We start from the raw sequence: 13,450 nt of genomic DNA, 5'->3' as shown, positions 1-13,450 counted from the left end.
GGCCTCAGTGTTAAGAAGTCCAATTGCAAAGCAAGTTGCTGAGACCCAGCGAGGACAGTTTCCCCACTAGTTTCTGGGGTATGATGGTGTTGAACACTGAACTGAAGTCTATAAACAGCAGTCTGGCATATTGGACCCCATTTTCCAGGTGGGACAGGATAGAGTGGAGGGCAGAGCCTATTGCATTGTCAGTGTACTCTCTGGAATTCTGAAGAATGAGGGGGCGACCTCATTGAAACCTTTTGAATATTGAAAGGCCTTGATAGGGTGGATGTGGAGGGTATAGTTCCTATGGCAGAGGAGTCTAGGACCAGAGGAGACAGCCTTAGAATAGAGGGGTGTCCTTTTAGAAAAGAGATGAGGAGAAATTTATTTAGCTAGAGAATAGTGAATCTGTGGAATTCTTTGCACGGGCAGCTGTGGAGGCAAAGTCATTGGGTGTATTTAAGGTAGAGATTGACAGGTTCTTGATTAGTCAGAGCATGAAGGGCTGTGGGGAGAAGGCAGGAAATTGGGGCCGAGCGGGAAAATGGATCAGCCCTGGTGAATGGCAGAGCAGACTCGATGGGCCAAATGGCCTAATTATGTTCCCTTATCTTATGGTCTTATACATCTTATGGTATGCATTGCTAACCCTGTTAAAAGATTAATTTGTGTCCAAGTGATTAACGTGATATTAATGTTGAACAGCTTTGGATCCCTTATCTAAGACAGGATGTGTGGGCTTTGGAGAGGGTTCAGAGGAAGTTCACAAGAATGATTCTGGGAATGATAGGGTTAACATACAAGGAGCGTTTGATGGCTCTGGCCCTGTACTCACTGCAGTTTAGAATTAGGGAGGTTTTTATTGAAACTTATCAAATACTGAAAAGCCTAGAGAGCATGGGCATGGAGAGGATGTTTCCTATAGTGGGGGAGTCTAGAACCAGAGGTGCCTCAGAATACAAGGACAACCCATTAGAACAGATAAGAGGATGAATTTCTTCAGCTCGAGTGTGGTGAATCTGTAGAATTGCCATGGATGGCTGTGGAAGTCAAGTCATAGGGTATATTCAAAGCAGAGGTTGAAAGGTTCTTGATTAGCAAGGGTGTCAGAGGTTATGAGGAGAAGGCAGGAGAACTCAGTCAAGAGGGATAATAAATCAGCCATGATGGAGTGGCAGAGCAGACTCAATGGGTTGAATGGTCTAATTCTGTTCCTATGTCTTATGATCTTACGTAAAATTACTATGATAAATTAATGCCACTGCACTGGAGATCAAAATGCACACATTGACCACAGGTCAAGAAATATTTGCTGCTAAAATGGAGAATGTTCAGTGGCTTCACCGAGAATGCTCTCACAATTCACAACATACAGCATATAACTTCAGTTACCTGCTGTCTGATAATTGGGAAGTCCTGATGGGTCAGCATTCAATATACCAAGTGATGTTTGCCACACCCTTTTCCACTCACTGAGGCCCTGGCTGCCATGTTCCCTTTAAATATCTGATTGACTGAATAATTTAACATTATACTGTGTAGCATTTAACAAAGATGAAGTGGAAGTGCGTGATGATATTAATATAAGCAAAATCCAATAGACTGTCAGATCCGGTCGCCCAGCATCACCAATGAGCATGCCAGATTTTCCATGTTGTATGACCATGAGACATAGGATCAGAATTGGGCCATTTGGCCCATTGAGTCTGCTCTACCATTTCATCACAGCTGATCTATTTGTGCTCTCAGACTGAACCCCCTGCCTTCTCCTCCCCACCCACCCCCATATCCCTTCATGCCCAGACAAATCAAGAATCTTTCAAACTCTGCCTTAAATACACATAAAGACTTTTCGGAGATTTACAGTAGATTGCTAGACTACAAAATTATGAGGTAGTAGGGGGAGGGGTTGTGATCCTCGCCAAAATAATGTCAAGATGTGATGTTGCTGATATCTTAAATACAAAGCAGGAATAGTAGCGTAGCCGTTGGTGCATTACTTTAAAGTACCAGCGACACCACTGTCTGTATAATGGTAGTACGTTCTCTCCCTGAACTGCGTGGGTTTCCACCGGCCATGACAAATTAACTTGCTAACCTGTATATCTCCCTCCTGCCATCTGGCAAAAGGTACCGAAGCATTCGGGCTCTCACGACCAGACTGTGCAACAGTTTCTTCCCCCAAGCCATCAGACTCCTCAATACCCAGAGTCTAGACTGACATCTACATCAATTATTATTTTATTGAAATTTGTCCTCTACTGTGCCTATTGTCTTGTCTATTACTTATTATTAATTAATTATTGTACTGCCCTGCACTGTTTTGTGCACTTTATGTAGTCCTGTGTAGGTCTGTAGTCTAGTGTAGTTTTGTGTTGTTTTTACATAGTCTTTTGTAGCCTTGAGTTGTCTCACATAATCTAGTGTAGTTTTGTGTTGTTTCATGTAGCACCAGGGTCCTGGAGGAACTTTTTTTTGTTTTTACTGTGCACCGTACCAGCAGTTTATGGTCGAAATGACAATAAAAAGCGACTTGACTTGACTTTAGAATGTAGAAGGCTCTGGTTTCCTCCCACATTCTAAAAATGTATGAGTTAGTGGGTTAATTGGTCAAATAGTGTAATTGAGCAACACTGGCTCGTTGGACCGGAAGGGCCTGTTACTGTGCTGTATCTCTAAATAAAATAAATAATTAAAGGGAAATCACAAACCATAAAAAAGAATATCAGACTGTTTCACAAATATCAAAAGTCTACCGCAGAAAGTGCAAACCTACATTTGGATGTGTTGCTTTCATCTTGGGGTCTGCTTAATTCTGAGCAAATTCAGGTATCCCATTCCTCCATTCTTCCACCTTTTCCCCTAGGCACATTATCTTCCAATATAATGCGTTATTCACCATGTTCAGAGACCCATTTAATGCCAGCCGCATTGCCTGCAATCCCTCATTAAGTTTGCTTTATGCTGTACTCTTTTTCAGAAAATGTGCAATATTTACTTTATTCTGGCAAAAATGCAAAAGCGAACTTCCCAATGGCTGCAACACACACAAAATGCTGGAGGAACTCAGCAGGCCAGGGAGCATCTGTGGAAAAAAGTACAGTCACGTTTCAGGCCGAGACCCTTCAGCAGGACTGGAGAAAAAAGCTGAGGAGTAGATTTGAAAGGTGGGGGGAGGGGAGAGGGAAATGCCTGGTGATAGGTAAAACTTGGAGGGGGGGGGATTAGGAAAGCTAGGAAGAAAGTGGGGGGGGGGGGTGAGCACCAGAAGGAGGTGATGGGCAGGCAAGGAGATAACATGAGAGAGACAATGGGATGGGAAATGGTGAGGGTGGGGGGGGGGGGTGGAGGCATTACCAGAAGTTTGAGAAATCAATGTTCATGCCTTTAGGTTGGAGGCTACCCAACAGAATATAAGGTGTGGTTCCTCCAACCCAAGTGTGGCCTTATCCCGACAGTGGAGGAGGCCATGGATGGACGTATCAGAATGGGAAGTGGAATTAAAATGGGTGGCCACTGGGAGATCCTGCTTGTTCTGGCGGAGGGATTGTAGATGCTCGGTGAAGTGGACTCTCAATCTACGTCAGGTCTCACCAATATAGAAGAGACGACACCGAGAGCACCGAACACAGTATATGACCCCAAAAGACTCACAGGTGAAGTGTCACCTCACCTGGAAGGACTGTTTGGGTTTAGCCTTCCCAATAGCTAAACATTTTAATTCCCATTCCCATTCCAACTTCTCGGTCCATGGCCTCTACTTGTGCCAAGATGATGCCACCCTCATGGTGGAGGAGCAACACCTTATATTCTGCCTGGGTAGCCTCCAATCTGATTGCATGAATATCAATTTCTTCTTGTGGTAAAAAAAAATTCCCTTCTCCTTCCCTCTTTTCTATTCCCCACTCTGGCCTCTTCTTGTCTGCCTATCACCTCCCCTGGGTCCCCTCCTCCTTCCCTTTCTGCTACGATCTACTCTCCTCTCCAGCCCTTCATCTTTTCCAAACACCTGGCTTCACCTATCACCTTCCAGCTAGCCTCCTTCCCCTTCCCTTCCACCCCCCACCCCCATATTTTAATTCCGGCATCTCCCCCTTCCTTTCCAGTCCTGAAGAAGGTTCTTTGCTTGAAACATCAACTGTTTGTTCATTTCCATAGATGCTGCCTCACTTGCTAAGTTCCTCCAGCATTTTGTGTGTTATTTTGTTTTGTTTTTGTTTATTCGCTACCTCCACCTTTACTGCAATAACATGGTATGCAGCCCAATATTCTTCCAAAGACCAACCAACCCATCATTGGACACCCTATCTCAGGGATTCCAAGAACAACTGAACATAGGTTTAGAATGAATACAAGATGTAGCACAGAGAATTTGAAGGGAAAGTTTAAAAAAAAACAGTTGAGTGGTTTATATATTTAGAACCAATTGCCAGAGGGGATAGTGAAATCAGATACAATCATTTAAAAGAGATTTAGACAGATTCATGAATAGGAGAGAGATGTAATGCAGGCAAGCAGGATTAATGTATACAGCAAAATGGTTGGTATAGAGGTGGTGGGCCACAGGACCAGTTTCTGTACAGTACTACTGGTTAACATGACGCAGCATTTCATACTAACAAGTGCTGAATAATTCCAGTTATTTTAAGTGGCACCTCTTGAAAGTTACATTTTGTTCAACCATCAAGGTGAGAATTAAGAATCATATTAGGCCAATCCCATCATAATTCTAAAGTAGCAGGACTCAGGTGATACATGTAACTTGCAAAGGGAGGTCTTTCAGACTCGGGCTTCACAATTCACAGCTGTAAATCTAAAGGCTGATTAAATTAGTTCTGATTTTCCCATTATGTCAAGAGGCAAAGGTTTTTTTTTTAACCCATGTTGAAAGTATATGGTGTTAATTGGGCTAAGTAGAATGTTCGGGACGTGTTGGTTCCTGCACAGACCGAGGCCAGAGACAGAGAGGCCGGTGCCAGGTTCATCGTCGCCTCCGCTCCCACCTTCGGTTGCAAGACGGTCTCAATGGCTGCCCGGGACTGACCCGCACTGCAAAGCTGAACTGTAAACAACGCAGCCCCTGCACCGGGACACCATAGTAACCGACCCCCAAATAACTCAGAGTGGGTCCGAGCCGGGGCTTTATTCCAAGGGTGGGGAAAGGGGCAATGTATTTACAGGCAGCCACAATCATGCGCAGTGCGGCGGTGCGAATCCAGACCCTATTGTTAAATCCCCACCCAAAATAAGACTACTGACATTTCTCCTAGCGGCTTTATAATTGAGGATGGATGCCTCTCTTCTAAGCGGCTTGTAAATAGCAAATAAAAATTGCACAACGCGTCATTATGCAAGTCCGTTATGATGGAACCGGCGGGCGTATCCACCCACAGAGAGAGAAGCAACCCATCTCCTTACCTCGCCCTAGCAACAGGGTGACACCGGCACACAGCAGGAGGACTGTCGGGCCGCTTGCCATGGTGAGGCGGCTGTCTCTGAGGGCGGAGAGCTGCTGTAGGAAGTCGAGTGGCCGTGGGACTTGCGGCTGGGACGGTGGAGAGAGGAGGTGCTGCCGAGGTCAGCTGCTACCGAGTTGGAAGTTTCGGGTTACTGGAGCCGCGAGGCAGGCAGCTGCTCACTCACCGGCCCTCTGACACCGAGTGACGCTCGGCGTCTGCACGTTAGATCATCGGCACAGAGGCTGGTTGCGGAGGAAGCAGGCAGACAGTGGCAGTGCCAGACAAGCTGGCAGAGACGCATTGGAAGTGCTAGACAGGTTGGCAGAAACAAAGAGTGCCAGACAGGCTGGCAAAGACAGACAGTGGCAGACAGTGTCAACAGACAAGCATATGGAGACAGAGTGGCAAAGACAGACAGTGCCAGACAGGCAGACTAACATAAACAGTCTATAAAGAGACAGTGCCAGACAGTTAGGCAGTGTTAGACAGACAGGCAGACGGGCGTGCAGTGCCAGGTGGACAGGCAGCCAGGGTGCCAGACAAGCAGACAGGTGGTTCCAGACGGCCAGGTAGGCAGACAGACTGGCTGGCTGGCAAACTGATAGAGTGCAGGCAAGGAATCTGTGGCAGACAGGTATACCAGGCTTTAGCCCTAGAAGACAGATGAACAGTCTCCCAAAGACCAGTGGAGCTGACAATATCGGGTTGCTAGATCTGCACCGGGGTCATTATCAGAATGTTTACATTCTGTACACGGCACTTCAGAAATTGTTGGACGGTGCTCAGATGTGGCCAAGTTACAATTACGTCAAAGTCCATCTCCAGCAAGAGGGTAACTAACCACCTATATACACACACGTTGGTATTACAGCCACTGGGTCCTCCCACCATTTACTTTAGAGCTGTCATCAGTAATGGAAATGCGACTGCAGTCATCACTTAAGTGGGCCAGAGGCTGGGCACAGTGCAACAAGTTCAAATTTCAAAGTAAGTTTATTATCAAGGTTTATATAGTCATATACTACCCCGAGACTCAATTCTTGTAGGCATTCACAGTAGAATAAAAATACGATAGAATCAATGAAAAGCTACACACAAAGACCGACAAATTACCAATGTGCAAAAAGCAAAATGTGCAAATAAAAATATATAAACAAGCAAATCTATCATTCGTACTGAGAACATGATTTGTAAGGTCCTTATATAGTGTAATCTGTTGAGGTGAGTGAAGTTATCCACACTGGTTTAAGAGCCTGATTGTCGAAGGGTAATAACTATTCCTGAACCTGGTGGTGTGGGACCCAAGGCTCCTATGCCACCCCACCAGAGCCATTCAAGATTCAAGTCGAGCAATGGAATATTCTTCTCTTGCCTGGATGATTGCAGTCCTAAACACACTCAGGAGGCTCAGCATCACCCATGGTAAAACAACAGACACGACATGATACACATCCATTCACCAGCCTAAACTTTCACCCCCTGAGTACCATCTGTAAAATACATCGATGTTACTCACCTATGCCACTGATAACACTTTCCAGATGAGTGTGAGAACACCCGCCCTTCTCTTCATGCCATCCGGACTTGGAACTGTCCTCTGGTCGATTGAGAGGCCAGTGACATGGCGTCATGGCAACAGAACAAAAGTGCTCGTCATTGACATCAGGTAGAAAGCATGACAAAACTTTATTTTGCGGCCGTCCATTTCGTCACGTCGGTAGATCGAGGGGAAAGCAATGACAGAATGTAGAACAGTGTGAGTTCGAGAGAAAGCGCTGGTGCGTCGGTTTCCTCCTGCAGTCCAAAGACAGACGGATGAGTAGGTTAATCGGCCATTGTAAATTGCCTTGTGATTGGGCTGCGGTGAAACAGGTGGTTTCTGGGGTAGTGCGGCCAGAAGGGCCAGATCTCTGCTTGCTCTTTTCCCTCTTAATAAACGTAGTTTGTAGTTCTGAGTAGATAATTAGAGTTTGCGTCTTTCTGACTCTGTGAGGCGGATCTGAGATTCTATTCTTTTAACCAAACATGCGTCGTATCTCCATATAAAATAAATAAATATATGAATTTGGAAAAAGTAAGGGACGTTCTGAACCCTCCCACCGTTTCTCCAAACAGCTCATCCTCTCCAGACTGCCATTCCCAGCAACTTATATAAAACAATGAAGCTGCTGAAAATACTCATCAAGCACGGCAGTGGCTTCGCAGCGCCAGCGATCTGCCGCGGTTGTCTGTAAGAAGTTAGTATCTTCATCCCGCGGATTTCTTCCGGGAGCTCCTTTTTCCTCCCACGTTTTAAAGATTGGCGGGTTAGGGGTTAGTAAGTTGTGGGCATGCTATGCGGACGCTGGAAACATATCGACACCGCCCCCAGCACATTCTCGGACTGCGCTGGGCGCTGATGCAAACAACGCATTTCACTGTCATGTTTCGGGGTTTCGATGAACCTGACAACTAAAGCTAATCTTTAAGTCTGGCAGCACCCGTGGAGAGGGAAAGGAGTCACCGTGTCAGGTGAATGACTCGTCAGTTCTGGTTGTCCCTCACTTGAAGGCCTATTCAGTATTACCAGCATGTTTTTGTTAACAGTTCCGCTAGGTATATTTTGGCATTCCCACGTTTAAAATGTCCCAGGGGCTCGGTGTGTGCGTTGCGGTGCCAGGCAGACCATGTGACAAACTACGGCGAATTAGGCAGAAAACGCTGGATGATGGAGGGGCCCAGCGGGTCAAACTGTATCGGGATGCAAAGGATAATCGACATTTCAGTTCCAGACAATGCATCAGTGCAGTGAATTAGTCTTCCACCACTTTTAACAAAATACCCCATGTTACCTATCCATATCCAACGGAGTGGCCGGATTAAACGTTTTCCAAAAGTTCAAAGTAAATCTATTATCAAAGTACATATATGTCACCTTGAGATTCGTTTTCTTGCGGGCATACTCAGTAATCCATAATAGAACAATAACCATGCAGAATCAATGAAAGATCGCAACAACTTGGGCATTCAGCCAGTGTGAAAAAGACAACAAACTGTGCAAATACAAAAAGAAACAAACAAATAAATAAATAAGCAAGCAAGCAAGCAATATCGAGAACATGAGATGAAGAGCAATTGAAATCGAGTCCGTGGGTTGTGGGAACAGTTCAATGATGGGCTTGTGAAGTTGAGTGAGGTGATCCCCTTTGGTTCAAGGGACTGATGGCTGAGGGGTAATAACTGTTCCTGAACCTGGTGGTGTGGGTCCTGAGGCTCCTGGGTTCTGTTAGCCACGGGACGCGCTGGGCAAAGGCCGTGTGGGCACTTGCCACATTCTCGCAATCGATCCGATATGGTTTACCTCACTCAAACTTAACTCAAAAACGACTATTACATAATGTTCCGACAAGCCAACCTCGCCACACATTGAAACATCTGCCATCGAGGGCATCTCCGAAGTGCAATGCCTCAAAAAGGCTGCATCCATCGTCAAGGATGTAACCACCCATGACATCCCCTCATCTTATTATTCCCATCAAGGAGGAAGCACAGGAGCTTGAAGGCATACACTCAACGATTTAAAAACAACTTCTTCCCCTCCTCTCACAAACAAGAGAACATCTGCAGATGCTGGAAATCCGAGCAAAACGCACAAAATGCTGGAGGAACTCGACAGGCCAGGCAGCATCAATGAAAAAAGGTACAGCCGACGCCTCGGCCCGAAACGTCGACTGTACTCTTTTTCCCAGACGCTGCCTGGCCTGTTGAGTTCCTCCAGCATTTGTGTGTTATTGCTCCTCCCCTCCTCGATCGCATTTCTGAACGGACCATGAACGCTACATCACAATTTTGCTCTTTTTGCCTGCTTTTTAGATATTTCTTATTGTGTAACATAGTATTTTTATGTATTCCACCGTACTGCTGCCGCAAACGACGCATTTCATGGCATCTGTCAGTGAGAATGAACCTGATCCAACAATTGCAGCAAAGGGTGCAATAAGACAGTTCCAGATTTCAGCGGGCTCATTTAGCGAGGTTACCAAGGAAAGTTGAGTAACTGGTATCTAAGAACAAGGCTACTGGAAGAACTCAGCGGGCCGGGCAACATCTGTGGAAGGAAATGACAGTCGGCATCTCCGGTCGAGACCTTGCATCTGGATGCTGCTCTGACCCGCTGAGTTCACCCACCGGTTGCTGACTCCAGATTCCAGCATCTGCGGCCTCTCGGGTTTCCTCTGGTAGCCGGACTTCAGCCTGGACCTTTGTGTGCGGTAGGGTGCAGCGTCCCTCTTGGGTCTGATAGGGTTACAAACAACAGGGATAGAGGCGGGGGGGGGGGTGGAATGGGCCTGTAGGAACCCCCCCCCCCCCCCGTGTGATATTAGTGGGGCTTTACAATTTCCCGCTGGAGTAAAGAGCCATATTCCTTACCTCAGACAAGCAGACTTATCCCTCGGGTTCGACTCGGTCTCCGCGTCAACTTAATCTCCTGCGGCGCGATGCTCCAGTATTTTAGTTATTTTTGAATTTCACAGACGTGCAAGTAAACCAAATCCAGTCATTTCCGAATCAGTCCTTCGCGGAGGAACGTGAGCCCCCGCCATAAAGTACCCAGATTTTCTCTCTCTCTGTTTTTATCTTCCACGACTACTTACAACGCACTTAACGCTACCGACAAATTTATTTACGGTTACCGTATTTCCAACTATGGCAAGAACTAAGCATCCTCTATTGAGGAGTGCGGAAAAAGTAAAAATTGTCCACACTGCGATCGCAGGATTTCGCTCCTAGTTTGCGTTCGGCTGAACTTGCGCGCCCTGTAATTGCCAGCATGGCTCGGTACCCAACGGACAGGCACCACAAATATACCTATCCGGAGCCGTTTACTCGCTCCTTTCCGAGCCTGATCGACTGGAAAGAACCCCCGCTTCTGCTGCACGGGATTATCTCGTTCCACGCGAAAGGAAAGTCCTTCCAAAATTACAGACGGAGCTCGAAAAGACCCGAGGCACAGTTGCGGTCAATACAGATCAAGTTGCACGGAAGTCATAAAGCAGACGCGCAGAATTAGGCCATTCGGCCCGTCGAGTCTGCTCCGCCATTCCATCGTGGCTGATCTATTACCCTCTCAAACCCTGTTCTCCTGACTTCTCCCCGTAACCTATGACCTCATTGCTATTAGGGAAAAAAACCGCTTTAAGTAATGACTTGGTCTGCACAGTCGTCCGTGGCAGTGCATTGCCCAGATTCACTACTCTCAGGATAAAGAAATCCCTCCTCAGAGTCATGCAACAGGGAAAGAGGCCTTTCGGCCCAAATACTCTCTGCCTTCCTGCGCTCTGCCCATTTGCCTATGTTTGGCCCAGATCCCTCAAAATCTTTCCTATCCAGGTACCAGTATAAATGTGTTGTAGGCATGCCTGTCATTCCCACTTTTCCGGCACCAGGTTCCACATACCCAGCACTCTCTGTGTGGAAAAAAAATTCCCCTCGGGTCCTTTTTAAATCGTATTTTCTCTCACCTTAAATCTTTGCCCTCTGGGTCGCGGGCTGGAGATACGTCTCTACCAAAAGCGACGTAAGGCGCTCCTTCCCTCCGCTAGCCTGCAGGTCACCCTCGGGTAAGGTGCAGCACCGACTCGGCCATCCCTCCTCCCGATCAGGGTCACGTGAAGTCATGGCCTCAGGTGGTGGATGGTCGGACGAGCAGATGGGGCACATCGCAAGTCCCGATTATGCGACCACTGACGCCAGGCAGACAACCTCTGAAGAGTATTGATAATGGCTGGTATCACCCGTGTTGTAAAGACCCTGCGCAGAAGAAGGCAATGGCAAACCACTTCTGTAGAATCATTTACCAAGAACAATCATGGCCGTGAGACCATGATCACCTACATCGTCAGACTCGGCTCACAAGGATGTTGATTTACATTCCGGAATGGTTTTGACAGGGGCAATGTGATTGGATGTTTCCTCTGGCGGGAGACTCCAAAACAAATAGTATCTCTACATAAAAATAAGAGGTCAACCATTTAGATCGAAGACGAAAGGTTTTTTTTTTCTCTCTCAGGGGGTTTTGTGTATTCGGAACTGTTCAAAATTCAAAGTAAGTTTATTATCAAAATAGGAATATGTTACAATGCTACCCTGAGATTCATTTCCTTGCAGATATTTACAGTTCTCAACGGGCAGTGGAAACAAGTGAACATTTGGAGGTGGAGGGAGGTAAGTAATGGGATGAATGGGGAGATACGGGTGTCGAGCTGGGATCATAATCAGATCAGATTGTCATGGTCCCTTCCAGCAATCCCTCACCTGGCTACTTTCCTCAGGAATTGGGCCTCAATCCCCTCGTTTAGTTTCCAATCATTCCCAGGTTCCACTAACTACACACACCTGCTTTCCATCAGCAAATGCAGGATAAAGACCCTGTGATCACAACAAGGAGCTGCCAGTTTGTTGGTTGACTCCGGTGTTTCATGGTTCTTAGGATTGCCAGTTCTAAGTCTGGCATCACTCCTGGATACCGATACCATGCTCGCTATGTCAAGACCGCCTCCCGACTCTGCCCCCGTGCCTGTGTCCTGCTCTTGGGTTCATCCTCAGCCTCGTCCTTGCAACACAGACATGATCTTATTTTAGAACATTAGAGGCCCTTCAGCCCATAATGTTGTGCTGACCCTTTAACCTACTCTATGATCAATTTAACACTTCCCTCCTACATAGCCCATACATAACTCTGTTTTTCCTTCATCCATGCTCCTATCTATGGTCCTTGATCTATGTTTCTAACTAAGTCTCTTAAAAGACCTTATGCATTAGCCAATTTATCAATTTTCTCCTATCTCTTGTATTTCATCTTGTATCTGAAAGTCCTTGTACTGATAAATACTGTAAATTACTTAAGACTCTTTTTACTGAGTTCATCTCATCACATTTTTAAAAAAATGAGATACTCAGAGGAAAATGGCAGGTTGGACAGTATCCATGGAAAGAGGAACAGAGTTAAGGCTTCACGTTGAAGCCCATTGTCAGAGGTTAACTCACTCTCATTTTTCTTTAGATGTAGGTGGTCGTTGTTCAGCCATTGTGTCAAAGCGGAACCTCACAGAAAAACTAGCTTCTTTCACCCTGCTCTCCCTTGGATGAATGGCAGGAAAGTTTTGAGTAACATTGGCTTTGCGAGAGAAGCCACGGAGTGGTAGTAAATGGTGGCCTCTCTGACTGAAGGCCTGTGACTAGGGGAGTGCCACAGGGATCGGTGCTGGGTCCATTGTTGTTTGTCATCTACATCAACAATCTGGATCATACTATAGTAAACTGGATCAGCAAATTTGTAGATGAAACCAAGATTTGGGTGGGGGGGGGGGGGCATGTAGTGAACTGCATGAAAGACTACCAAAACTTGCAGTGGGATCTGGACTAGCTAAAAATAGCAGATGGAATTTAATGCAGACAAGTGTGAGGTGTTGGACTTTGGGAGTACATGCTGGGGTAGGACTTGCATGGTGAGTGATAGGGCAGTGAGGAGTGTGGTAGATCCATAATGAAAGTGGAATCTCGGGCAGATAGTATCACAAAGAGAGGTTTTGGCACCCTGGCCTTCATAAATCAAAGTATTGAGTAGCGGAGTTGGGATGTCATATTGGCATTGCAGAAGATATTTGTGAAGCATAATTGAGAGTCTTGTGTGCCATCTGGTCACCTAACTGCAGGAAAGATAGCAATAAGATTGAAAGAGTGCAGAGAAAGTTCACACGGATGTTTCTGGAACTTGAGGATCTGAGTTTGCAAAGAGAAGTTGTACAGGTTAGGACTTTTCCCTGGAGGGTGGAGAATAAGGGGAGAATTGATAGAGGTATCCAAATTATGAGTGATATAGGTAGGGTAACTGCAAGCAGGTTTTTCCCACTGAGGGTGGGTGAGACTGGATCTAGAGATCATGGGTTAAGGGTGAAAGGTGAAATACTTAAGGGGAACATGAGGGAGAACTGTAAAGAGTTTGCATGTTCTCCAAGTGACTGCAT

The 13,450-nt window shown here is 46.2% G+C and overlaps 1 protein-coding gene across 4 annotated transcripts in view; it reads right to left on the bottom strand.

Annotated features, from left to right (window-relative positions):
- Positions 1-5,699, bottom strand: part of cd99l2 (CD99 molecule-like 2) — a 227,591-nt gene extending 221,892 nt beyond the window's left edge. Inside the window, exon 1 of one of the 4 annotated variants that reach the window (XM_073057826.1) lies at positions 5,404-5,699. In XM_073057826.1, coding sequence (XP_072913927.1) covers positions 5,404-5,464 — 61 coding nt within the window. In that variant the 5' untranslated portion in view covers positions 5,465-5,699. The remainder of the gene's footprint in view (positions 1-5,403) is intronic. The other 3 variants (XM_073057825.1, XM_073057823.1, XM_073057824.1) reach the window with 3 other exon arrangements.
- Between the last annotated feature and the right edge of the window lie 7,751 nt (positions 5,700-13,450).

Source organism: Hemitrygon akajei, chromosome 10 (genome assembly GCF_048418815.1).
Source record: "Hemitrygon akajei chromosome 10, sHemAka1.3, whole genome shotgun sequence".
NCBI lineage: Eukaryota > Metazoa > Chordata > Chondrichthyes > Myliobatiformes > Dasyatidae > Hemitrygon > Hemitrygon akajei.
The sequence above is the reverse complement of the archived record's forward strand: the minus strand, read 5'-3'. Positions and strand labels throughout refer to the sequence as shown.